This window comes from Stegastes partitus, unplaced genomic scaffold (assembly GCF_000690725.1).
Source record: "Stegastes partitus isolate 25-593 unplaced genomic scaffold, Stegastes_partitus-1.0.2 Scaffold1913, whole genome shotgun sequence".
Taxonomy (NCBI): Eukaryota; Metazoa; Chordata; class Actinopteri; family Pomacentridae; genus Stegastes; species Stegastes partitus.
Window position 1 is genome coordinate 82,859 of NW_007579644.1, and position 23,468 is coordinate 106,326.

At 41.0% G+C, this 23,468-nt stretch overlaps 3 protein-coding genes across 4 annotated transcripts in view; 1 reads left to right on the forward strand and 2 right to left on the reverse strand.

The window, feature by feature from the left end:
- Positions 1 to 171: 171 nt before the first annotated feature.
- On the reverse strand, positions 172 to 7,842 carry p3h4 (prolyl 3-hydroxylase family member 4 (inactive)). Its single transcript, XM_008302954.1, has 7 exons — positions 7,222 to 7,842; positions 5,385 to 5,534; positions 5,133 to 5,304; positions 3,593 to 3,721; positions 3,363 to 3,508; positions 2,763 to 2,846; positions 172 to 627 (listed from the first exon to the last, which is right to left on the reverse strand). Exons 1-7 carry the CDS (start codon positions 7,690 to 7,692, stop codon positions 478 to 480), a joined length of 1,302 nt encoding a protein of 433 aa, XP_008301176.1. The 5' UTR covers positions 7,693 to 7,842; the 3' UTR covers positions 172 to 477.
- A 3,657-nt stretch (positions 7,843 to 11,499) lies between these two features.
- Positions 11,500 to 21,041, forward strand: fkbp10a (FKBP prolyl isomerase 10a). Of its 2 annotated transcripts, none has more exons than XM_008302955.1 (10): positions 11,500 to 11,736; positions 13,726 to 13,871; positions 13,949 to 14,138; positions 14,222 to 14,367; positions 16,624 to 16,813; positions 17,751 to 17,896; positions 17,987 to 18,176; positions 19,468 to 19,610; positions 19,691 to 19,854; positions 19,940 to 21,041. In XM_008302955.1, the coding sequence occupies exons 1-10, from the start codon at positions 11,558 to 11,560 to the stop codon at positions 20,108 to 20,110; spliced, it is 1,665 nt and encodes a 554-aa protein (XP_008301177.1). In that variant the 5' UTR covers positions 11,500 to 11,557; the 3' UTR covers positions 20,111 to 21,041. The 2 variants fall into 2 exon arrangements, with proteins under 2 accessions (XP_008301177.1, XP_008301178.1); XM_008302956.1 differs by having other exon boundaries at positions 11,687 to 11,717.
- A 583-nt stretch (positions 21,042 to 21,624) lies between these two features.
- The window catches only part of LOC103373139 (cytosolic 5'-nucleotidase 3-like), a 7,647-nt gene continuing 5,803 nt past the window's right edge, over positions 21,625 to 23,468 (reverse strand). The window contains exon 9 of the mRNA XM_008302957.1: positions 21,625 to 22,567. Within this exon, the coding sequence (XP_008301179.1) occupies positions 22,457 to 22,567 (111 nt within the window). The 3' untranslated portion in view covers positions 21,625 to 22,456. The remainder of the gene's footprint in view (positions 22,568 to 23,468) is intronic.

Sequence of the window (23,468 nt, forward strand, 5' to 3'; positions counted from 1 at the left end):
TCCAAAACCCCAAAATGTAAAAAACAACAAATGTTAATGGAACCAGAAACGGTTTTGGCATTTTGTCTTGATCAGGTTAAACAATTAATGAGGTTTAAAAATAAATAAACGACTCACTGTGACAACTCTTGCATTGTTGGTGACGGCATAGAGACACAAAACGCAAAAAAAGTATATTAAAATATTATTTATTTAGGAGGAACTTATTATAACAATCACCCAGTTCGGCACAAGAAAAGCTACATGTCACCTTCCTTAAACAAAAAAAACAACAGCACAGACACATTCAGCCTTCATTAAATAAGAATGGTACATAAACACCGTAGAAAAGTCTTTACCAGGCCGATGACGGATTATAAAATAGTTTTCAGAAGGCTGATGGCAGCCAAGACAGAATACGTCAATCTCTGATCTGGATCAACACGACGGATAAGTTCCTGAAAGGTTTTCCTGCTTAAATACTGTCGGGAATGTTCGTCAGTCGGCAACGTCTCCGGTGTCCCACTTAGTTTTGGGTTCCTGCCACCACTCGGCCAAGAAGGACTCCTCGTAGTCTCCCATTCCTTCGAATTCGGCGTCCGGATGTTCCGAGTGAGAGACGGACATTTCTTCTGGACTCACCACGTCCTGAAAGAGAAGTCAGCAGGAAGCAAGCGAGTTACTTCCACTCAATTCAAACCTCCTCCTCCTCCTCCTCCTCCTCCTCCTCTCAGGGCCTTACAGTGTGTTCAGCTGGGAGGGGCTGACCTGAGTTAAATGAATGTGGCCGACACCTCCAAGCCACATACCACAAGCTGCTGCCGGAAAACACAACCCTCCTCCACCCCGACATCCGCAGGCTTCACCCCTCTTTCATCCTTTTTTTTTCTCTGCTTTCCCCAACCTTCAGCTTGCATTCAGCCAAACTCAGTCTCTCTGCACCTCAAACAGAGTGAAAGTGACGCCAACTCTAAGGTGCACTTATGTTGCCATTGTGCTGCGTTTAGGTGTAATTTCATCTTGTCTAGTCATGCAGAGTTTGGTTTTATCTGCTGAGGTTTTGAGACATCTGGAGCTGTAGCGTCTGCCTCGGCCCGAGCACAATGCAGGAATTTTGTTTGCGCCGTTCAAAGAAATGTCAGGGACGCGTATCTATGAACGCTTCCACAGATTACGATCAGCAGGTAGATCATGTCAGATAGCGCTGCCTGGATTCGGTGCAAAAGAAGCTATGTGTCCGGAGTTTGTTGTTTTTCTGAGCAGCACATTCTAGCAACAGAGGATCAAAGTGTCGATATACAGAGTTGATATGTGGCAGCAGTGGGAAGTACATGTACAGAAGTACTGTAGCCATGTATAATTCTGAGTTACTTGTACTTGAATATTTGGATTTGATGCTCCTTTCTCCTTCCACTCCACTATTTCATTATGGGGCAATGGTATTCTACTCCACTACATTAAACTAACAGCTTTTTAAGATGCAGATTTTATACAACTGATAATATAACAAGCTTTTGAGATTAAACACAAATTTACAGATTAAATCTCTGAACACAAGAATCAGCTGACAGCTTTGAAAGGCATGTCACTGTTGTTGTTTTCATATATTTTGTTATTTTTGTAATTTTGAATGTCAATCTAAACGGTTAGTTCTTCATTTTATATACACGGTAATAAAAAAAAGGAAGAAAAAAATAAGACAAATGTTGAAAAAAAAAAACATTTTAACTGTTATATTTTGAAGAATTTACTTGTATTTTGAATAATTTTGTTATAATACCCAGCAAAATAACAGACAAAAGCTTTTTGATGTTCATGTTAACTGTAAAAAAAAATGTTAAAACTGTAAATGTCACATCAAAAATCAACATTATTTCTGTCTTAACAATCAAAATTTGCTGTTTTACAATGTGCCAATGTAAAATTATGCAAAGGATATCATTGTTTTACAGACATGTTGATATTTAAAAGAAAAAATTGACAGAGTTTCTCCATTTTGCTAATTTACAGATAATAACTTATTTAATCAGCCAAAATGGTACCAGAATTTCACCATTTTTTCCCACTGTTTTTAAAAAGTTAAATAATTCCCTCTTTTTTTTAATCTATTTTTTGCCAGATTTGATTTTTTTTTACAGGTTTTTTTTTGTTTGTTTGTTTTCTAAATGTTACAGTGTAGGCTACGTAATCGAGCAACACGTTAAATGTTGCAGCAGCAAACTATTATAACGTGACATTATCTCCCTTTTTTTGTAGTGGGTGGATCAGTGTTTCTGATGTGAAAGCAGGTTTTTCCTGCTCAGAATTGGCCTTCGGTGGGTGCACGACATCAGGACATTAGTCCAGACAAAATAAAAGGTTGTTTCTGACCATTTAATGAACAAAAATGTTTCTTATGCTTGACAAATAAACCCCCTAATTAACAAAACTGACTAAAAACTCTTTGCATGTTGCAAAAAAGTCCTTCTATGCATGAAAAATCTGCAAATGACATAAGAAATGAAGCACTGAAGCACCTTTCCTTAGCATTTAGACAATTCAAACAACTCTTATCATGGCTGCCACCTAAAACGTATAGTTCCGGGTCATTACACGCATTTCGGAACCTCCCAAAGGAAACAAGATGATTGAACCACAACCACTTGTTCATGAAAAAGTAGCATTTCTGGTGTTATAATACATTAAGAACATGTGACATCATTGTTGCCTGTAAAAAGGGAAAATTAAAGGTTGGACTTTGAGCAAACGATTTCATCATCCTGCTCAAAAGCTAGAAAACGTACCTCGTCGTCTGTTTGTAGGTAGTTCAGTGCAAATTCCAGCATCTCCTTCTGTTTGGTCGTCTGGTTAAAATACCTCAAAGCCTCCTGGAAAATAAAAAAAAAAACAGAAGTGAGCTCTTGTGTTGACTCGGGCAGCAGAAGCAGGTGAGAACAAAAAAATCTCAACACTTTTACAACACTGCGCTTAGCAACAAATATGGCCTGCTTGTTTTCCTTTTCCTTCCTCTCATTTGGGAAGCCTTGAAGTATTTACAGCTTTACCGAATCTGAAAAACTGGGGCAGCTTCACAAGGCAAAACAAGTTTATGGAGCTCTGCACAAAAAAAACTGCTTTACCACAGCGGCAGTTGAATCTACCCCACGCAGAAAAGATGGGAAAAGCAGTCTGTCTTTACACCACTATAAGAGTCTCTAATTACCGCCCTGAGAATGTGTTAACGTTCGCGCCAAGACCACTTTATGCAACCATGCCCCTGCTTTTCCTGCAGTATAGCCGGTGTAAACTTTGTCAACACTCTAAACACTGCAGTTTCTGGTTCAGCCGCCACAGTCCTGGAGGAGCAGCAGCATGGAGTCTGGTGAAGTTCTTCTAGTACTTACAGGCCGAGGCTGGAAGTCGATTTCCTTGAGGCCCCACTGCTCCCGGTAGAAGCGATAATAGGCCACGTTTTGGTTCATCACCTGGTCTTTGGGGTCGAACAGCATGTAACTGGCTGCGCACGGAGCGGCCATCTTTACGTCGTTCACTGGAAAACACGACGAAATAGTTAAGACGGCACCACACAGGTGAAATTCCTCAACAAGATCAGAGTTTAGGTTGAAGTTCTTACATTTATAATATGAAAACTGGAGGTAGTGATACATGGTGGCTACAAACTTCTCCACGAAGAAGCCTCCGACGCTGGGTGTCAGGTTTTCCTCGCATTTCACTTTACATTTCAGCGCATCGGTGTAGAGATCTGAGGGAAGGAGGCAAAAACAAATATGTCAATACCACCTCAATGCCTCGAAGATGTCTGAACCAACTCGGTTGTGCAAAAGAGCTGCAATTCTACCAACTGAACCCAGCCACCCTACGTAGGAAACTCATTCTTGTACCTCATCCTTTTGGGCACTACCCAGAACTCATGACCATAGATGAGAGTTGGAACATAGATCAGCCGGTAAACTGTGAGGTTTTCCTTCCGTTTCAGCTCCCGGTACAGGTCTGGTACAGCATCCACATTACTACCGACGCTGCACAAAGCTATCTGTCCATCTTATGCTCCATTTTCACTCGTCCACAAGATTTTTGAGACAGTTAAACTCCTATTCTTGGGGCAGCAACTCGCTCCGAAATCCAGAGGGAGCAAATCCACCAGTTTCAAGTCAGAGACCCTCAGACTTGGAGGTGCTGATTCTCATCTCGTTGCCCTTGTGCACCCTTGATGAAGCCAACAGAGCTAGAAAAAGTAGAGACACTGATGTTCCCAAACCAGACATCCTCCTCCTTACCCCGGCTGCACCTTGAGATCCCGTCAATGAATTTCACAAAGCAGGAGCAACTCTGAAGGAGTCCAGCACCCATAATGTTTAAGTGGAGGATACAACCACAACTTCCACTTTGGTTGTTCAAGTAGCGGATGACTCCAGATACCCCAGTGGGGTTCACCAAGATGGTAGGCCTTCTCCATTAAACACATGAGGATTTCGTAGTCGAACTCCCATGAAACCCTCAGCAACTCCACAAGAGTTCCACAACCAGAAATGAATCTGGATTGCTCCTCCTGAAGTTGAAGCTTTTCTTCCAGGACAGTGGAAGAAACTTTCCTGGTGAGTTTGAGCAGTGTCATATCTTGAATGTGATGTTCTACCGCCCTGTTCTGCATCTCCACAGGCACCATCCCAACCTCCAAGCAACACTGAAGAGATAAGTCAGCCAAACCTCCCCAACAGAACCTTCAGCGTCTGAGAAACCTCACAACCATAGAGCTTCTTCACTAAAATCAGCTGCAAGGATAAAGGTGAGGCTTCCCCTAAATCTTCAGACTTCAACCACACTGTCATAGCCAGACAGCAACTGAAAGTCTCATTATCAACTCTACATGGTATCTCCTCCTACCTGTATTTCACAAATTTATTCTAAACCATTTTTGTTGTTGTGTTTTGCAATTGTTTATGAATTTGTGGTCTTTAATTCCCTTCCTGAACAGGCACAATAGGAAGACATACAAACATGATTGTACACTGTGACCAGAATCTTGCACTTTGTTTTGGTCTTAACCTTAATTTTTAAACTTGTTGGGTAAATTAGTAACGCCAGCTCTCTAACTAGATTGATGCCACTCGAGGACAGGAAACTTCATCTGGTTAAATTAGCTCTGTTCTTACCTGCCAGGGTCGGGTAGAAGTCTTTGTACTCCAAGATCTCGTAGGAGCCCTCGCAGCCGGCCAAGCAGAGGGCGTATATTTCAAAGTACTGCGTGATGGCCTGTTCCATGTTCCTGGCACTGCTGCTGAAGTCTCCGCTGTTGTAGAGCGTCACACTCTTCAGGAAAACACTCTGGGGAGCAAAGACGTGTACGTTAATAATGGCAGAACTGAGATTTTGTCGGCACGCTGTGGCAAAGACGAGCCTCGAACCTCGTACGGCTGCTCCTCGTGGTCGATCAGATACTCGTCCACGTCGAACAGCGTCTTGTAGTAGTTCATGTTCTTGGATAAATACTGATCATTGGGGTTCTTCTTCAGGAAGGTGTGAGCTGCTGCCACGGCTTTCTCCACGTTGTTAAGCTGAGGACAAACACAGAGAGACAATATATTCTGGTCTTGTTTCTCCTCTATGAAGTAAATATCTTTGGGTTGTGGACAAAACAAAACATTAGATGTAATTTTTGGGTAACACTGCTCAACATTTGTCACCATTTTCTGACATCAAGACCAAACTACTAATCAAAAAACAAAACAACAGATTAATCAACAATGGAGGTAAACTTTAGTCGCCCTAGCCAACACATTAAAGTTTAGCAGAGATCAGGCTGTGGCCTTCTAGCATGAAGTTTTTGAGCAAATTTAAAGTCAACAAGACATAAAAAAAAACCCTCTAACAAGGTGGTTTATTCCATTATAGGAGACATTTAAGGCTGCAGCCAACAATTATTTTCACTGATATTGAAGAAATATGCAGAAAAAAAGCAACATTTGACAGGTGCTCATCTTATCTGACCAAGAGTCAAAAAGCAAAACAAACTGTTTATTCTACAAAGTTCACTTCAGAGGTGAAACGGCTAATTCATTGGTCATTCTTGTATTAAATTAATCCCCAATAATTCTGGGTTTTTTGGGGGGGAGGGTTTCAAAATCATTTGTTTCCAGCTTCTCAAATATGATTTTGTTTCTGTTTTCTTTCCTCAGTAAACTTAATGTCTTTGGCTTGTGGACAAAACAAGACACGAGAGGCTTTCATCTTGGGATTTGTTAAACACAAATCGACATTTTTCCCCATTTTCTGTCATTTTACAGACCCATCAGTTCACTGAGAAAGTAAATTAACAGTGAAAACAACAGTGAGCTGCATCCTTAATGACCAAAATGCTTTAATGTGTAACTGCTGCGTGCATGTGAATGCATCAGTAATCACATCATCCTATAGTGTAACCTGTACTGAATAGTTTTCAGTACATCTGGGTGATAATAGCTGCATACTTTTACTGAAGTAAGGTTAAGGGATCGGAACACTTCTATCACTGCACAAGAGTGTTTGGATGTGTATGGTTTGGTATATTAAAGCAGTCTTGGCAACAAACACTGAGCTGATGTAATAAACAAAACTATCTCATCGAGGAATTCCCCTTTTACTACCGATACATGTAAATATTCATGGTTCAGTGTCACTAAACACACATACCAAGTCATGTTAAAGTCATGGAAGCTCTGAGCTTTGATCCATAACTTCTAGTTTCTTAAGTATCACAGCAGTCTGACTTAAAGGCATCCTCATGTTGGCTGGATCACCTTTTTTTTTACCCAAAAATCTAAGCCCATAAATCAGAGTGTGTCTGCCCTGTAATCGTCTCCATCACTGTGTGTCTGCGGGAGAAGAACAGGGGGATTGTTTTCAGGGGAACACTGGAAGAGACGTGGCACATGCTCAACTGCTGCTCGGTCGGCAGGAGGGCGCAACAAAGCGGCAGGGAGACTCCACTCGGCATGTCTCCGAGTAGAAGTTTCCTCTCGGTGAGTCAGCCTGCCAGAAGGAACCGACTGCAGACACTTTGGTTGAGCGATTGCGCCCTTTACGCACAGTTTATACTAAACCCACATAGAAGTTTTGCGCAAACTTGACCGAGCTGCCAAATCTGTGAACTACAATAAGTTTGTGTTGAATATCTGTCAGAGCTGGTGGTTTGTGAGTGTGTCGCGTTTAAAGCTACTTTGTTAAGGCCCACCCAACACTCGACACATCAGCCTGAGCTCTCACCTGGTAGTACGCATACTGGATGTACCGATACGGTATTCGTTTCTCGAAGGTCTCCAGGAGATCCCTGCGCGGATACGAGAGGTTGAACACTGGAAAATCCGCCTTGCACTTCTTGAGGCACGCAGCCCTCAGCAGGATGTGGCGCACGACGCGCAGGGTGCTGTCTGGGAAAAGGGTGTCGTTGTCGCGGCTCACGGAGCTGCAGTTGCGGCTGCAGAACGCCTCGCTGTCCCGCAGCAGCCGGTGGAGCCGCAGGCTGAGCTCCAGGAACTTGATGCTCTCCGCCCAGTTCTGCGCCGCGTACTGATCCAGCGCGTAACTGTACGCCGAGTCCAGCGGCATGATGTCCTTCTGGGGGAAACTTTTGAAGCTGTACTTCTCATACTGAGCCTCCGCAGGGCCGGAGAGGATGGTGATGGCGAGGAGGAAGAGGAGGAGGAAGGCCGGCAACAAGCTTCTGAGGAGCAGCATCACCTCCGCCGGCTGCAGTCTGTCCGTGTTTTGAATGGATCCGGAGAGTTCCTCCTTCTTCAGCAGGGTCTGCTCATGTCTGACGGCACGTAGACCGTGAAGACCTGCAGAGCTGAACGCTGACAGCCAAACTCCTGGTGCAGGCCTTCAAAATAAAAGCCTCAATTAATATTTTTTCTCCAATTTTATTACCAAAAGTACAAAAAAAGAATTTGATGTCTTTTCACATATCTTACATTGATAAATTATAACAGAAACACACAACAGGTAACACTGTTTTCTCTACAGATAAACAAGTACAATAACACAATGTAGTTAGTTTTTGTAACTTTTCAGTATAATTCTCCACAACATCTGTATCCTACATCCATCCAAGACTCCACATCTGTACACGTGAAAAGTGTGCATAGTCTTTACTATATTGAGATTTTTGTCTTCATTGTGCTCTTGTTTCTTCCTGTGGTTCATTTGTATCCAGTGATGCGTGAATTTCTCCAGTGAATGTTCAGTGAAGTTTATCTTACCTAATGTTGTCTTTAAACGCATCACAAACAAATTAAATCAGAAAACCTACATTGAATCTAGAATTAAAAGTCAAGAAATGCAAAATAACTAGAGGGATTTAATGTAAATGTATGAATTAAATATCAGTAAGTTAGCTTTTTGTGTAATTATTGTATGGAAACTATTTGTGTTCCTCCTGCATAGTGTGTGTTTTTAACAAGTTACAGAACAGCTTCCTTCCATTAAACGTTTTGTTTTCATACAGTGCAAAGCACCTCAGTACTATATTGATCAGATTGCAGTTCCCTTCTTTTCTGTCTTGGAGAACGCCCAGAAAACCCACCTTCATTCATCTTTTAAACCCAGATAATTCAGGCACTTCAACAAGATCTATCACTCATGTGGTGAACAGGGAGCCTCCGTGAAGGAGATGTTCCAAATCCTGGACCTTCTCCCTGCACATTGTGCCCTCCCCTTGTGCTTGATTTGATTAATTTGCTGCAGGATGACCTCTGTGAACATCCGTCTGTGTCTGGTTTTACAGTGGGTCTGCTGTGTGTGATTACTGCCCAGCTGCAGGCAGATGTTTTAACAGATTTCATGTACTTGTTTCAACAGGAATGTTTCCTGCTGTGGGTCTCCTTACTGTGTTTTTAATGAATGCTTTATACCAAAACAGTGCAACCTATCTTCATGCTTTTTAGTCTTAAATCTAAAATATGTCCACTATAAATAGTAGCAAGGAATAAATTGGTGCATAAAAATTCACCAGAGAGCAAGAACCTGGATATTTCATACTGAACATTTCTTGGGGGAGAATGCGCCTTGATGTTTCAGATACAACCCAGATCCCCTGTTTCCAGCCCCAAATGCAGCTCCTGACATTTACTTTGAAGACAGAGCTTCACACTTCCAGCCTGAATGCTGATAACTGTGGTTTGCTCGGCTCAGACGTCACAATGAGTTTGAACCTCAAGGGAGAAAGTTTCCTTCAGTGTTTTCCAGACTCATAACATCCATCAGTGACCACAGTTTTACATCAGCAGGAACTGTTTTTGTCATATTTCTTCAAACAATGCAGTCATTTGTGCTTGGAACTCTGTAATTCTTCTCTTCAAGCGTGTTAACCTCTTGAAAAGTTGTGAGAAGAGTTGGTTATAGTTTCTGCTTCCACTCTCAGCAAGCTGACAAGCTGAGACTTGGACTGCTGAGCTGAAAAATCCAGACATGACACATCACTTCTGGGCAAACGCTACCTCTGAGTTTGCAGAATGTTCCTGCTGGAGGCCGTGCAGCAGCCAGAAGGTAACTACAGCACCAAAGTGGAGGCTTTTGTTCTGAGGCACACGGCTCAGCAATAACTGTTTAAACTGAACTGTGACACCAAATGATAACTTCAGAATATGAGGTTATAATTTTCTTCTCATTTGTGTGAAACCAGGGGGCAGGCCTCTGGTCAGGCTTTACACGTTTGCAGAATTCCATTAAAAAGTGGGTGGAGGCCTCCAGAGTCACTCCTCCTCTTCATCCTCCTCCTCTTCATCATCCCTCTGTGGTTCCCTGCAGCTGGAAGATAGAAAAGCTGGAAAGAAAGAGGACGGAGCAACACTGGACGGTTGGTCTGTTCAGAATAAAAGCACCAAGTGTTTTCATGTTTTATCTCAAAATGTGCTGAACTTCTCAAACAGGGTCACTTAAGGTCCAGACTGGATTTAAAAAGGCTTTTTAAGTTTGGTAAACTCAGCAAAATGTGTTCTACTTTCAAAAGCACAAGTTAGTAACTTATTATATTCATTTTTTTCTCAGTTACTGTATGGTATTGATTTACTTTTAAAAGGTTTTGATGCCTCAGCAACAATAGATGATCGTAACTAATAACTGCATTTATAAAGGAACTCGTCTATGCTTCTGTCGCTGAGCTTTCCCTCCCGCTTTAATTCTGTGGCGAGGAGTCAGTAAGGTTTAACAATATGTAGTTTAAAATTAGGTCATAGGCCAGAGAAGGGTGATAAAGACTATTGAACTCTGATCTTAGATTTTCACAATTTACTTTTAGTACAAGTAGCAGCAACCTGCACCCAGACAAGTTCATGTTTAATCAGAGGTTTGGATCATGTGATAAGGCAGGCATCCGTTTTAATGACAGCTCTCACATCCTTGCAAATGTTGCCCCAAAACTAAATACTGACATTGACAAAAAAAAAACAAAAAGGTACATAACATGAGAAGTAAGTACTTAATAAAATAGGAATGAGATTGTAAGCAAAATGCATTACTAAAAATAAAAATAAATTAGGTAAAATAAGGTTAGAAAAGAAAAGTAAGAAATAATGCTGGCAGTGACTGTGATGGAGTAAAGTAATATGACATCCATCCATCCATTATCTATACACCGCTTAATCCTCACTAGGGTCATGGGGGGCTGGAGTCTATCCCAGCTGACTCAGGGTGAAGGCAGGGGACACCCTGGACAGGTCACCAGTCTATCACAGGGCTACACTTAGAGACAGACAACCAAGCACACTCACATTCACACCTACGGACAATTTAGAATCACCAATTAACCTCAGCATGTTTTTGGACTGTGGGAGGAAGCCGGAGAACCCGGAGAGAACCCACACTGCACGGGGAGAACATGGAGACTCCACACAGAAAGATCCCGGGTGTCCTCATCGGGACGTGAACCAGCGACCTTCTTGCTGCGAGGCAACAGTGCTAACCACTGACCCACCTCGCAGCCCAGTAAAGTAATATTGCACATGAGGTTAAAATATTACACACAAAATTAAATATTGCACATAATAATGACATCGTATTGCACATGAAAGTTAAATAATACAAATGAAATTCAAGTAATGCACATGAAAAAATGGTAATAGTAATGAAATATTGTATATAACACAAGACTGCACAGCACTAGAAATTGAAATATTGCACAGGAAATGAAATATTGCAGATAATAATGAAATTTAAATGTTATATGTGAAATTAAATTATTGCCTATAATAATTACATATTGCACATGATAAAATATTGCACATTTAATATTTTAGCAGTTTAAAAAATTGCAGGAGAGGGCTTTAACTGTTCGACTGTTTATCACGTTGGATTGATAACATTTTATTCTTAGCACTTCTAATTCACACTACTTGGGACTTTATCTTATCGCCACAATATACGTCCTGATAATGAAGACTTTTATTTTGAAACCGGATGTAGCCGTCGTCATTGCAGCAGCTTCACTCTCGGACTTGTTGCGGTAAATATCTCTCCGGTTCTGTCTGACTGACCCACATCATCCCGCTGACAGGCGGGTTCCGACTCTGTCCTGCCGTTTTCTGCCTCCGGGCTGAACTTAAACATGTTTTTACTTCTTTTTCTCGTAGTTTCTGTGAGCGGAAGTCCCGGACCCTTAGTGGACGTAGTCGTCGACCGGTACGAGATCCCGAAAGTTTGTCCCCGAGAGGTTCAGACCGAAGACTTTATCCGGTATCACTTTAACGGAACCTTCCACGAAGACGGTAAAAAGTTTGACTCCAGGTGAAGTTTTTGAATAAAATACACAGTTTAATATTTGTAAAATTAGCTCTTTAAAAAAAAAAAAAAAAAGCTAACAGATGCTAACTGAGTGTTTGTATGAACCGTTAGCTTAAACAACTACCTAAACATGCTTTTAACGTGAATTAACATTTGTTGTCAGCTCTGATAAAAATCATGTTTTCTGGGTGAAATGTAGAAAGGAGCTATATGTAAATCCCATTTTCCTCTAAGGGATCATTTAGTGCAGCTGTGAAAACAACTGCAGACGTGTCATTTAGTGTGTGTAATGAAGCAGATCTCAGTTAAATAGCTGCTGTCAGCCCAGACTCTGTGTTTGTTTACAGTCAGGATGTAAAGGAAAAAAACATTTAAGTAGTTAAACATCACTATGCTTTACTGATTTTTTCTAACTAGTTTGGGTCATTTCCAGCCAGAAGAAACCTATTATCTAAATAAAGGTTGAATCAAAATATTTTTATTTTATTTTACTAATCACATGATTATGTGTAAATTAGGGCTTACGAGTGTTTCTGCAAAAAATAATTGGAAGCAGCTTTAAAAAAAAAAAAAAAAAAAGGAAGAAAGAAAGAAAAAGTGTAAAGTGTTTGCACAATTGTGGAAATGGCATTTTTAGTATAAATGTAAAAATAAATAAATAAAAACATCCAAATTCATCATGAGCATCTCTATCAAAATGTCTTGCTGTCTTTTCTCATCTTTTATATAATTTCCAGCCAGAAGAAACTCATTAGTCAAATAGAGATTCACCCAAAATCTGCCATGTGTATGAGTGACATTGGACTTAATTGTAGTTATGCAATGATTTGGCATCCATAAATAATAATTGTAGATGGAGAAAATGCCCATTTCTTTCTGTTGTTAAGCTAAAATCGCCAAAATTTGCCATGATTCTGAATAATTTAGGCCTAAATAAAATGTATACTGTATTGGTTAGAAGCTGTATTTTTAATTTCTTTGATTTTTTTGGGCATGATTAATTCACATAAGTAAACAGGTAAAAAAAAAATCACGGCATTTGCATTGAAAATGTTACAGGAAAAAAAACACCTACATAGAGACAGTTAAAATCCATCATCAACCTCTCGAATGCAATGTAAAACCATCTTTTATCACTTGTTCATGTCATTTACAACCAGAAGAAACCTATTGGTCAAATATAAAATCACTACTATACAGTGATCTGGAGTCCATAAATTCAGACAGAAGTGCTCAGTTTTTCTTTTTATTAGTTAAATTAGGATTGCACAATATTAGAGAAAACATGAATGAGTACTTCTAGAAGGAGTGGGGTGATTCTGTTGGGGAGTGCGTTTGCATCTTCTACAAAAACAAATCTGTTGGGGGAAAAAAAACGATGTTTGTAACCTTTCTCATACGGTGTAGCTCCAGCAAAGGCATCTGAAAAAGCTTTTGGCTTTGGACTATAGTCAGACCTGGGTTTGAACTTATCGCACAGCGCTTCCTGCTGCTGATTTAAATGGTCAAATTAGTCGTGTTGTGCTTTTTGCAACTATATCTGACTTCTCAGCCTGTTTCATTTTGCTGTGCACATGTGGCGCCTGCAGGTCAACAAACTAAACAAAAGAAAAAATAAACATCTCAGTGTATCTTCGAGCCTTTAGACAGACAGTAAACATGAGTCTTGGTGCCATGTTGCAAGACATTTGGAGCATTAAACACTTATATTCCTGCATTCAGCTGAACTTTTATGTGCCAATTTACCATTTCTGCATCAATTTATGATAGAAGTGTATTTATTTCTGAATAATTTGGGGGCTTATCTGTATTCATGCAGTGATTTGGAATAAAAAAATAGTTGCAGGTGGAGAAAATGTTGAGTCTTTCTAAGGTGAAGGTGACTAATATTCATAATGAAATGTAGAAATGATGTGGTTAATTATTAGTGTATTTTCTCAGGTTACAGCTAACTAGACTTTCTTCTTCTTCTCTCCTTTACTGTGTCTGCAGCCATGACCGAGGCAAAGCCTTCATCAGCCAGGTGGGCCTGGGCCGACTCATCACGGGGATGGACCGAGGTCTTCAGGGGATGTGTGTCAACGAGCGCCGGAGGATCATCGTCCCTCCACACCTGGCCTACGGAAGCATCGGGACAGGTGACCAACCAACAGCACCGCAGCAAACTGGCCTCTGGGTTAGCCGACGCCAACCTGTGCCGTTTGTGCCCCGACAGGTGGCGTGATTCCTCCCGACACGGTGCTGGTGTACGACGTCCTCCTGCTGGACATCTGGAACGAGGAAGACAAGGTCCAGATCCGGACGCTCAGCAGACCTGCGGGCTGCAACCGAACCACGGCCGCCTCAGATTTTATCCGTTACCACTACAACGGCACGCTGCTGTCCGGTCAAGCTTTTGATTCCAGGTGAGACGGTGAACTCATGAGCATCTCATGATTGTTTTCTTTGGGGTTTTTTTTTTTACAACTTTGACCTACGTTTGGTTTAGTTACTCGAAGAACGCGACCTACGACACCTACCTGGGGCAGGGCGACCTCATCAAAGGCATGGACGAGGGTCTTCTGGGCATGTGTGTCGGAGAGAGACGGGTCGTCATCGTCCCGCCCTTCCTGGCTTACGGAGAGAGCGGCTATGGTACGAACCGTTATTCAAGATAGCCTTAAGTTTTCTACCTTACATCTCAGTGGGACAGTTGGGCTGATATGTGTTGCTTCATTATATTCCACTTGCTCTGTTTCAACTTGTGCCTGGCATTTCTCATACGTCTCCAGAATAAAGGTGTGCAGGGGTGCTGCATACCATTAGTTATGTAACAGGATCATGTTTTTAAAAGCCTTCGGCAGCAGCTGCGTTACCTCTTATCGAGTCGAAAAGTTGTCGCATCAGTGATTTCTCTCTGGAATGGTGCTCACATTGTGTAACACTGGGGAAGGGCATCAGAAATAGTTGTGTTGCCTCATGCGGTAGCAAAAATTGCATGACACAGTATCTGCCCTTGGTCAGCATCATTGTGTCTGCAGCCACAACATATCCATACCAGTGACGATACAGTTCTTTTTGCAACCACGTCTTCCTTTTTTTAGCGTTTCTCTCTTGCTTATTTTTGCCGTGCACATGTGGAGCCTGCATTTCAGCGAACTCTGTGTCTCGTAGCAAAGTTAAAAAGAAAACTCGGTGTATCGAAGAGCCCTTAAATAGGAGTAAACTGTAGATTAGTGATGGAATGTGCAGCAAGAGTTGATTTGCATTATTTCACATCACAACACCAGTGCTGAAATTAAACATGGTGCAGCCCTGGTTTAGATGAAAATATTTCAAAGAACAATAAAAGCAACTAATACAAAAGTAGACCACGCAGCAATACAAGCAAGCGGATAAAAACCACACAAGATATCAAGATGAAGGTTTAAGTGAGAAAAGCAGAGCGAAACAGGTGAGTTTTTAGTTTGGATTTGAAAGTTACTGGGTCTGTGGTGTCACGGATGTGTTGTGGGAGAGAGTTCCAGAGGCTGGGGGGGGCGGCGACAGAGAAGGCCCTGTCCCCCTAGGTTCGGTGCTTGGTCCTGAGAACGATCAGGAGGTTGGCATTAGCGGAGCGGAGGGTACATGAAGGGGTGTAGCGTATCTTTGAGGTAAGAGGGGGCCTGGTTATGGAGCGCTAAATGGGTGAGTAGAAGGATTTTGAATTTAATGGGATGGGAAGCCAGTGAAGGTTTTGAAGGACATGGGTGATGTGGGCGAGGAGGCGGGCGGCAGAATTTGGGGTTTGGACATTAATGCAGAAACGCATTGCAGATTTGCAGTCACGTACCGAGCAGGTCTAGGAGTAGATCAATAGCCCCAACAGGGTGAATGCAAAGCCGGCTTATTTACATTTTGAGTGTTCTTGGCCGATGCTTTTGGAGTTGGAGGGGCTGTGAGTGGGTTTTAGTGGAGAGCTGTGTGCAGCTGCAGGACGGTCAGTAAAATCCTTCAAATTGCAGGGCTGCCTGCTCGTGAAACTGCAGGGTTTTCTGTTCCCACACTTGTTGAAATATTGTTATTTTCTCCCTTTAGAAAATCAGTGCAATGTCAGTATTTTCTACACATGTGAGGATCAGCGTTGTATCAGGATTTTTCTAAATATAGAAGAACATTATGCAATATCAACACTTCTTATGTGCAGTATGTGCGACCACTGCCTGTTCTACTTCTTACTGTTGGCATATTGTGTATTATTATATCATTTAAGTTAGGATGACTCTTTATTAATCCCACAGCAGGGAAATGTGCAGCGTTACAGCAGCAACGGGGAACGAGCAAAAACTTAAATAAAATAAACAAGAAATATACAAAAGTACCGTTTATATTGTAACGATTCTTCCATATGTAGAAGATGGATATTACACAGATTCATCTTGATGTGGAAAATAACGATATTGCACACACGTATATGGAAAACACTGATACTGCACGGATTCCTATGTAAGTAGAAAATACTGATATTGCCCAGATTCTTGTATATGTAGAGAAGTTTGTATTTTACTGTGTTATTTGAAATGAACAAAGGACCTATTGAGGACCTGTAATATCTATGTTCTTATGCATATTTAGATGTTTTTCCTAATGCTTCTACATTTGTGCACCATCCCCATAGCTGCTGCTACACTGCAAACTTCCCCCCTGTGGGATTAAAATAGGATTATCTTATTTTAAAAACAAACAATGCCCAGGTGAAGAAGATTTGGAGGCATTCAGAGACAGAGCTGTGATTAGTAACCTGAGTAATATAACTCATAGCTTTTACTGTGTTATTAGTAAAGTCATGCAGTTTTTTTCCCCCCATTTTAATTGTCTATAAACACACCTCAGCACAGTATAAAGATTTAAGTGTTGCTTTCCTCCTAACAGGGACTCAGGTTCCTCCTCAGGCTACGCTGGTGTTCGAGGTGCTGCTGGTGGATGTTTTTAACCCCAAAGACGATGTGATTGTGGAGGTGAAGGAGGTTCCCGAAGGCTGCAGCCGCCGGACGGTGAAAGGAGATTACATCCGCTACCACTACAACGGCACCTTCCAGGACGGCACGGCCTTCGACTCGAGGTAGACCTCAGGCACAAGCTACAACATCTAGACCACACTGTCGATGTCATTTGGAGTGTTACTTTTCTCATGTCAGTGTCAGGTGTAGCATTTAATTTCATGTGCAATATTTTTAGATTTTAATTTCTCAGGTGTAATAATTCAGTTTCATGTACAACTAGGGATTGACCAATACGAAGCACCAATAACAATAACCTAAATTTTAACTCATATACATTAAAAGTAATGTTTTAATAGCATGTGATAGCAAAGAACCTGTCATTTATAACAAGGCTTCTTCAGTAATAAGGGTGACTATCACTGAATATGTCAAAAAGAAACAGGAGTGATTTAAATGAGGACGCCCTCCTCTGTATATGTGGGACCAACTGAGATTGATCAGTTTGCTGTTCTTCTCTATTTTCTCGATATTTCACTGTTCTGTCACTTTTATTTCCCACTAAAGTCCATATCTTATATTATCTCCATATTGTTTTCCAGACTGTGTTTCAGGGTAATCTGGGGCTGCCTTCTAACTTAGCTGCTAGCCGTTAGCGTAGCCTTAGCCACTGTGAGAGGAGCTCATTTCCTGGTTTGTGGCAACGGCTTGTGTTTCTTGTTGTGTTTCTAATAATCAGTCAATAAAAATACCAGTACAGACATAAATATCGGCCACGATAATCGGCCTGATCAATAATCTGTCTATCCCTACGTACAACATTTTATTTTCGTCTCATTTTCTGGTGCAATATTTCATGATGAGCTCAGTATAATTGCCATTATTACTTTATACTGTTCTATTCTTGTTTTAGCTCACTTATTTTATTTCACTCAAGTATTATTTTTTATATCTTAATGCTTTTTTACACTTTTTCAGCACTGCTGCACGTCAGCATGAATAGCATTTTATTTGATCTTATCTTAACATGAAAATTAGCTGTCGTCCTTCTTTTGCCAGCTACCAGCGAAACAGCACCTACAACACCTACGTCGGGATGGGATACGTGATCCGAGGGATGGACAAAGCCCTGCAGGGTTTGTGCATCGGAGAGAAACGGAGGATCACCGTCCCTCCTCACATGGCCTACGGTGAAGACGGAGTTGGTGAGTTCGCATTATGGAGGATTTAAAAGACACTCGGATGGAGCAAGAGACCACAAAGTTGTTGCTTAAGCGTATGACTCTGCTGTGTAGGAGACATGATTCCAGGCTCGGCCGTGCTCATCTTCGACATTCACGTCATCGATTTCCACAACCCCAAAGATCCGGTCGACATCAAAGTCACCCACAAGCCTCAGGAATGCGACGCGACCAGTGAAGCCGACGACTTGATCCAATACCGTTACAATTGCTCGCTGATGGACGGCACCCTGCTGTACTCCTCGTGAGCGCCCTCTGCTGTTCACTCTGCTGCACTGCACCCTGCGGCTTCATGCATGTAAATCACTGCTGACACATTTCAGTAGGCTGGAACTCCAGATATCTTATTATGCTTCCATGACAACAACAACACATATACAGTCGTCCTCACATGTATTCGTAACCTTCCATTAAAGAAAAGGCAAAATTCATAATAGTCACTCAAATAACCAGAAACTGAAAAAGTAATAATAAATAAAAATTTGCTAAATTATAATTTAGTGAAATAAGGCTTTGCTTTTGATTGGTGGTTGAAAAGAATAATTTAAAAAAACAAACAATTAGGGCACTTTGCTGATGAGCAGTGGGCCGAAATCAAAATAGCTGTCAACAGGTGCAGAAGTCTGATTGAGAGCTACAGAAAACACTTGATTGCAGTGATTGGCTCAAAGAGTTGCTCAACTAAATATTAGTTCCCATTAGGTCCCATCATGCTTGTTTGTTTTTTTATTGTTTTTTTCTTTAATATTTCTGTTGAATCACAATCCAAAAGCAGTGTCATGATTTTTATTACACTTTTATTTATTATTGCTTTTTTCAATTTCAACTTATTTCAGCTGTTTTTTTCCCCCGTTCTTTAATAGGAGGGTATGAATACATTTGAGGACGACTGTACCTGCATGGCTCAAGGTTTTATTTGCTTTCTGAGTTTTGCGCAACCCTCTGAACCCCAAAATGAGTTTTTAAAAAACGATTCAAAATGGCAGCAATTATCAGAGCAAGAAACTGTAAAACGACAGAATTATAATATGTGATCAAAACCACGATATGCTACATGACACATTTAAAAATTCTGTACTTATTGGAGCAAGAAGCCATTAGTGACTCAGCTGCAATTAAAACATGACAAAAAATCCAGGCTATTCAGCTGAACTGCAGGCTGTGCATACACCGAGCAGAGAGAAGACAAGTATGAAAACAAATGAAAAATATTAGTGACAGAGCTCTAACCTTTTTTTCTTGTATTGCTAACAGCTGTGGGCAGTTTCAGAAATGTACATTTTGATTCCAGGTTTTTTGGATTTTATGATTTTTCTTTTGATTTATGGCTTCATAGCTGAGATCTCTCTACTTCTAGTCATGGTTGTTTTGTTTCCATAGAGACGCAGGACTTTATATCACAGTAAAAAATGAACCCACAGTGAGGAAAAAATCTGACAGGACCATAAATAAAACACCCAGAAGCTGCTGGGGTTCAGAGGGTTTTTACAATTCCCTCTATGAAAAGTGATAACCGGTGATGTGTCATTTTGCAGGGATCAGTTCAACTCGCCTTCTGTCACCACTCTGGGAGCAGATAAGGTGATTCTGGGTCTGGAGGAAGGTTTGAAAGGGATGTGCGTCGGAGAAAGGAGGGAAGTGGTCGTCCCTCCACACTGGGGACACGGGGAGGATGGAGGTCAGTCATCGTCAGAAAGGCTCAGATACACAAACCTTTCTTTATACCCTGCTTTGAATCTCTTGTCTCGGTGTTTCCAGCTGGAGGAGTTCCCAAGAGTGCAGTGCTCTTCTTTGAGCTGGAGTTAGTGGAGCTGCAGAAAGGTGTGCCTGAAGGCTACATGTTTGTGTGGCTTGGGGACGGACCCGACCCTCTTTTTCCTGCTATGGACCTAAATGGAGACAAAGAAGTCCCTCTAGAGGAGGTAGGAGGCAAACAAGCTAAGTCTAGACTAACTAACCTTTCAATAAACAACCGGTGAAACTCTTATTTTCTGTTGTTTTCTCCAGTTTTCCAACTTCCTCCGGCTCCAAGTTAAAGAGGGAAAAGGTCGACTTCGGCCAGGAGTCGACGCCGACAGCATCATTAAGGACATGTTTAATAACCAGGACCGGAACAAAGATGGAAAGATCCTAGAACATGAACTGAATGACCAACAAGAGAGACGAGACGAGTTGTAAAGGAGACGCACGTATCTCAGAGATGGTAAATATCAACTGTTGTGCAGCTATTCTGAAACCGCTTCAGAAGTTGTTGGGCCTTTATTTAAGGCAGCCAGTTTGCTGAAATTGTTGCTATCATACACCAGCAGGCATTTTGGCTCGTTATAGTAGGAAAAACACTTTTTTTTTTACTACCTAACATCAACAAATGGCTTCTTTACGTTTTAAGAGTGAGCCAGCATTAACAAGACCCTGAAACCAAAGCAGCTAAATGGAACTCAACCATCTTTTAAGTTTATTGTTTACACCAATGTTTTTCCTGCTGTGACATGTCAAATTGTGAAAATGCACTAAGTCAGTGGAAGTATCCATCTTCAGCGTGAGATCAGTACACTGTCCACAGGAAGGTGTTTGAAAATGTGAAAGAGAAAAACGGTCTGTTCTGTTGAAAAAGGTCCATTTACATCAAATTATGCTCCAAAGAATTTGGGCTGGGCCTTTAATCCAGAATGTTCTATGTATACTGAGCAGCCACAACATTAAAACCACCTGATTAACAATGTGTAGGTTCCTCTTTGGGTTCTGTGTTGGTTGGAGTCATTCTTTAAGACAAAAAGTGCAAATTCTCTCTTTCTGGTTTCTTTCCTCATCGGTATGCACAAAACATTTGTCATCCTGAGGTTTGGGTAACACCACATTTTCCACCATTTTATAGAGCAAACTAATGGTTTAATTAAGAAAACACTCAACTAAAAATAATCAGGAGTTGCAGCCTAAACTGAGAATCCAGATTCCAAACCTGACTCTTCAAAATAAGAGCCCGCAAAGACGATCGATATGAATCTCTTCACCTGGCAGTGGTTTTAATGTTGTGTCTGATCGACGTATAAACAAATCAGATGAGATGCTACATGGCTCTTCCCCTTCATATATAAATGACTTAAAACCACTGGTTGTACAGTATGTTTGGGAGATGTCTGTGGAGATCATCCAGGTCATGGTTAATCTCATGGATTAATCGTAGCCGCTGGACTTGCTTGAGTTCCTTGAAGACGTTCCACCTCTCATCCAAGAGGCTTCATCAGTTCTGACTGACTAGTTGGGAGTTCCAGATACTTATATCCTTAAGGATCCATTAACACCTGAGTTTCAGTTTCAATTTCGGGGTTTGTTGCTCCTCCCCCTCGGTATGTGGGTTGTTCGTGCTCCCCCGGCCACAATGGGGTTTGTTAGGGTCTGTTGTGGCTAGGTGTGAATGCAGTTTCCTCCTTAAGGATATAAGTATCTGGATCTCCCAACTAGTCAGTCAGAACTGCTCTTGGATGAGAGGTGAAATGTCTTCAAGGAACTCTAGCAAATCCAGTTGCTACGATTAAACTATGAAAATATATTTGGGAGGGATTTCTATCAGAGAATAGCATCAGTTACAGAGCTGTGAAAAATACAATAAACTTGTATAACAAAACAAAGACATAATTTTTTTCCCCTCCCACTCAGCTCAGAGTTCAGTTCAATGAGACGTGAAGATCAGAAACGGATGAAAACGCGTTTTATTTCAGACAAATGGGAACATATGAAGAAATGATGAGTTTGGACAAATAACAAAATCAGAATCGACTGCAGTTGACAGACTATCAAGAATCAGTGTCAGTCGTCAATATTGTGAGATTGTAAAGGTTTTTAGCCACCAGTCTCTTACAGTGCATAAAGTGACAGACGTTTGAGTGATTTATTTATGTTTTTCTCTCAAAACTGTACAGTTAAATCCTGTAACGGGATCTTGGTAAAACCATCACACCTCTGAGGTAGCAGTTTCTTACTCTTCGTTACCTCTCATCTGAATATTTTTAATATCTGTTTACCTAAAAATAAGTGTTGTAGTAGTAGCACTGTGGTGTTAAATAACAGCTGAAACGTGTTGATTTCATGTCGTTTTCTGGTTAAAATTCAGTAGAAGGTATCGTTGGAGGCTGTTTCACAACCAGTCACGTGCTGCCATTTGTGTTGTGCGTTTGTCTTTCCCTTTATCATTACATCCTATATGAAAACCAGACCTGTCTGACAAAACCAGTTTCCCCCAGACAGCTTTAAAAAAAAAAAAAAACACTTCACAAGAGCTCGATGGTGCAAATTTGGCTGCCAAAACATACAGTATGGTCCAAAAGCAGTTTGGACAAAGATACAAAGGGGTGACGTGGTGTCGGCGAGCTGGACTTGTCAAGAGTCTCTCGGGACTCATTCAGGTGTGTGTAGCTTTTAGTAAAATAAAAAAAAAAGATTGTTTAACATTCTCAGTTGGTTTTCAATAAGAATGCAGTTTTCTGAGCAGGGACTCCCTGCAGTGTCCGATGGCCAGCAGACGGTTCACTTATTCCCGGTGAGGTACAGCAGCACAGCGTTGGGGACTTCCAGGGTTTCATCCTCCACCAGCACAATGTCATATGAGTCCAAGTATGACTGCTTCCTCTCCGCCACCTGAGGAAGCACAAAAACAAGTTAATCTGGTAGAATCTGAGGATGTGTTTTTTCTCTTGGGTGGTATATGTGAATGTATTTAAAGCTCACATAATTCTCATTTTCTGTGACTAATCTACAAGGGAAGTCTGTCTTAAAGGGTTCTTGAAGATACCGAATTTGTTAATTTGATATACAATGCAGTTTGTGGACTTAAAGGCTTCAAGTGTGCACAGCAAAATAAGCAAGAAACAGGCTGCACAATTAATGTAATATTAATCAGGATTTTAGCTTTTAAATTACTTAAACACAATCAACTGTGATATTGATGTTTAAATGTGCATGTAGCTAAAAGTGTGTGGTTTCAACGTGGGTAAATCTAACATTAGAACACCTTATTTCACTCTTTCTAAAGTAACTTTTGTTCTCACAGCTGTCTGATCCGCCACAATAACTGAGTGGAGACGAGAAGCTTCTCTGTGCACAGCTGACAAATTAGCCTCTACTGTAGCCTGAAATGAGAAAAATCTGGCTAAAACTAATGTAAACTTTTCCAAAATCACTGAAGAAATGTCCAGAATGATTTGAAATCCATCCAAAATACCTCTAAACTTTACTAAAATTGCACAAAATGACAAAAATCTGTCCAAAATGAGTCAAAACTTCTCCTAAAAGACACTTAAAGTCAAATTAAATGCATCTTTTTAAAATTTTTATTATTTGTCATTTCACTCTTTTGGCCTAATTATCATTAGTCATTATTTTTGGTCTCACAGCTGTCTGATAGGAGACTAGAAGCATCTCTGTGCACAGCTGACTAGCTGGTTTCTACTGTATCCTGCATGTGAGGCGTTTAGGGAAACTTTTGGCAAATGGTCATATTTATCAATAAGGATACGTTCAGCATGTGAGACATTTTGGG

Coding starts and splice junctions, on each gene's coding strand:
- p3h4 (XM_008302954.1), bottom strand. CDS start 7,692: ATGCTGCTCCTCAGAAGCTTGTTGCCGGCCTTCCTCCTCCTCTTCCTC. Junction 5,535..7,221: donor TCCAGTATGCGTACTACCAG/GTGAGAGCTCAG, acceptor GTTTGTCCTCAG/CTTAACAACGTGGAGAAAGC. Junction 5,305..5,384: donor ACGAGGAGCAGCCGTACGAG/GTTCGAGGCTCG, acceptor TTTGCTCCCCAG/AGTGTTTTCCTGAAGAGTGT.
- fkbp10a (XM_008302955.1), top strand. CDS start 11,558: ATGTTTTTACTTCTTTTTCTCGTAGTTTCTGTGAGCGGAAGTCCCGGA. Junction 11,737..13,725: donor GGTAAAAAGTTTGACTCCAG/GTGAAGTTTTTG, acceptor CTGTGTCTGCAG/CCATGACCGAGGCAAAGCCT. Junction 18,177..19,467: donor GGCACCCTGCTGTACTCCTC/GTGAGCGCCCTC, acceptor GTCATTTTGCAG/GGATCAGTTCAACTCGCCTT.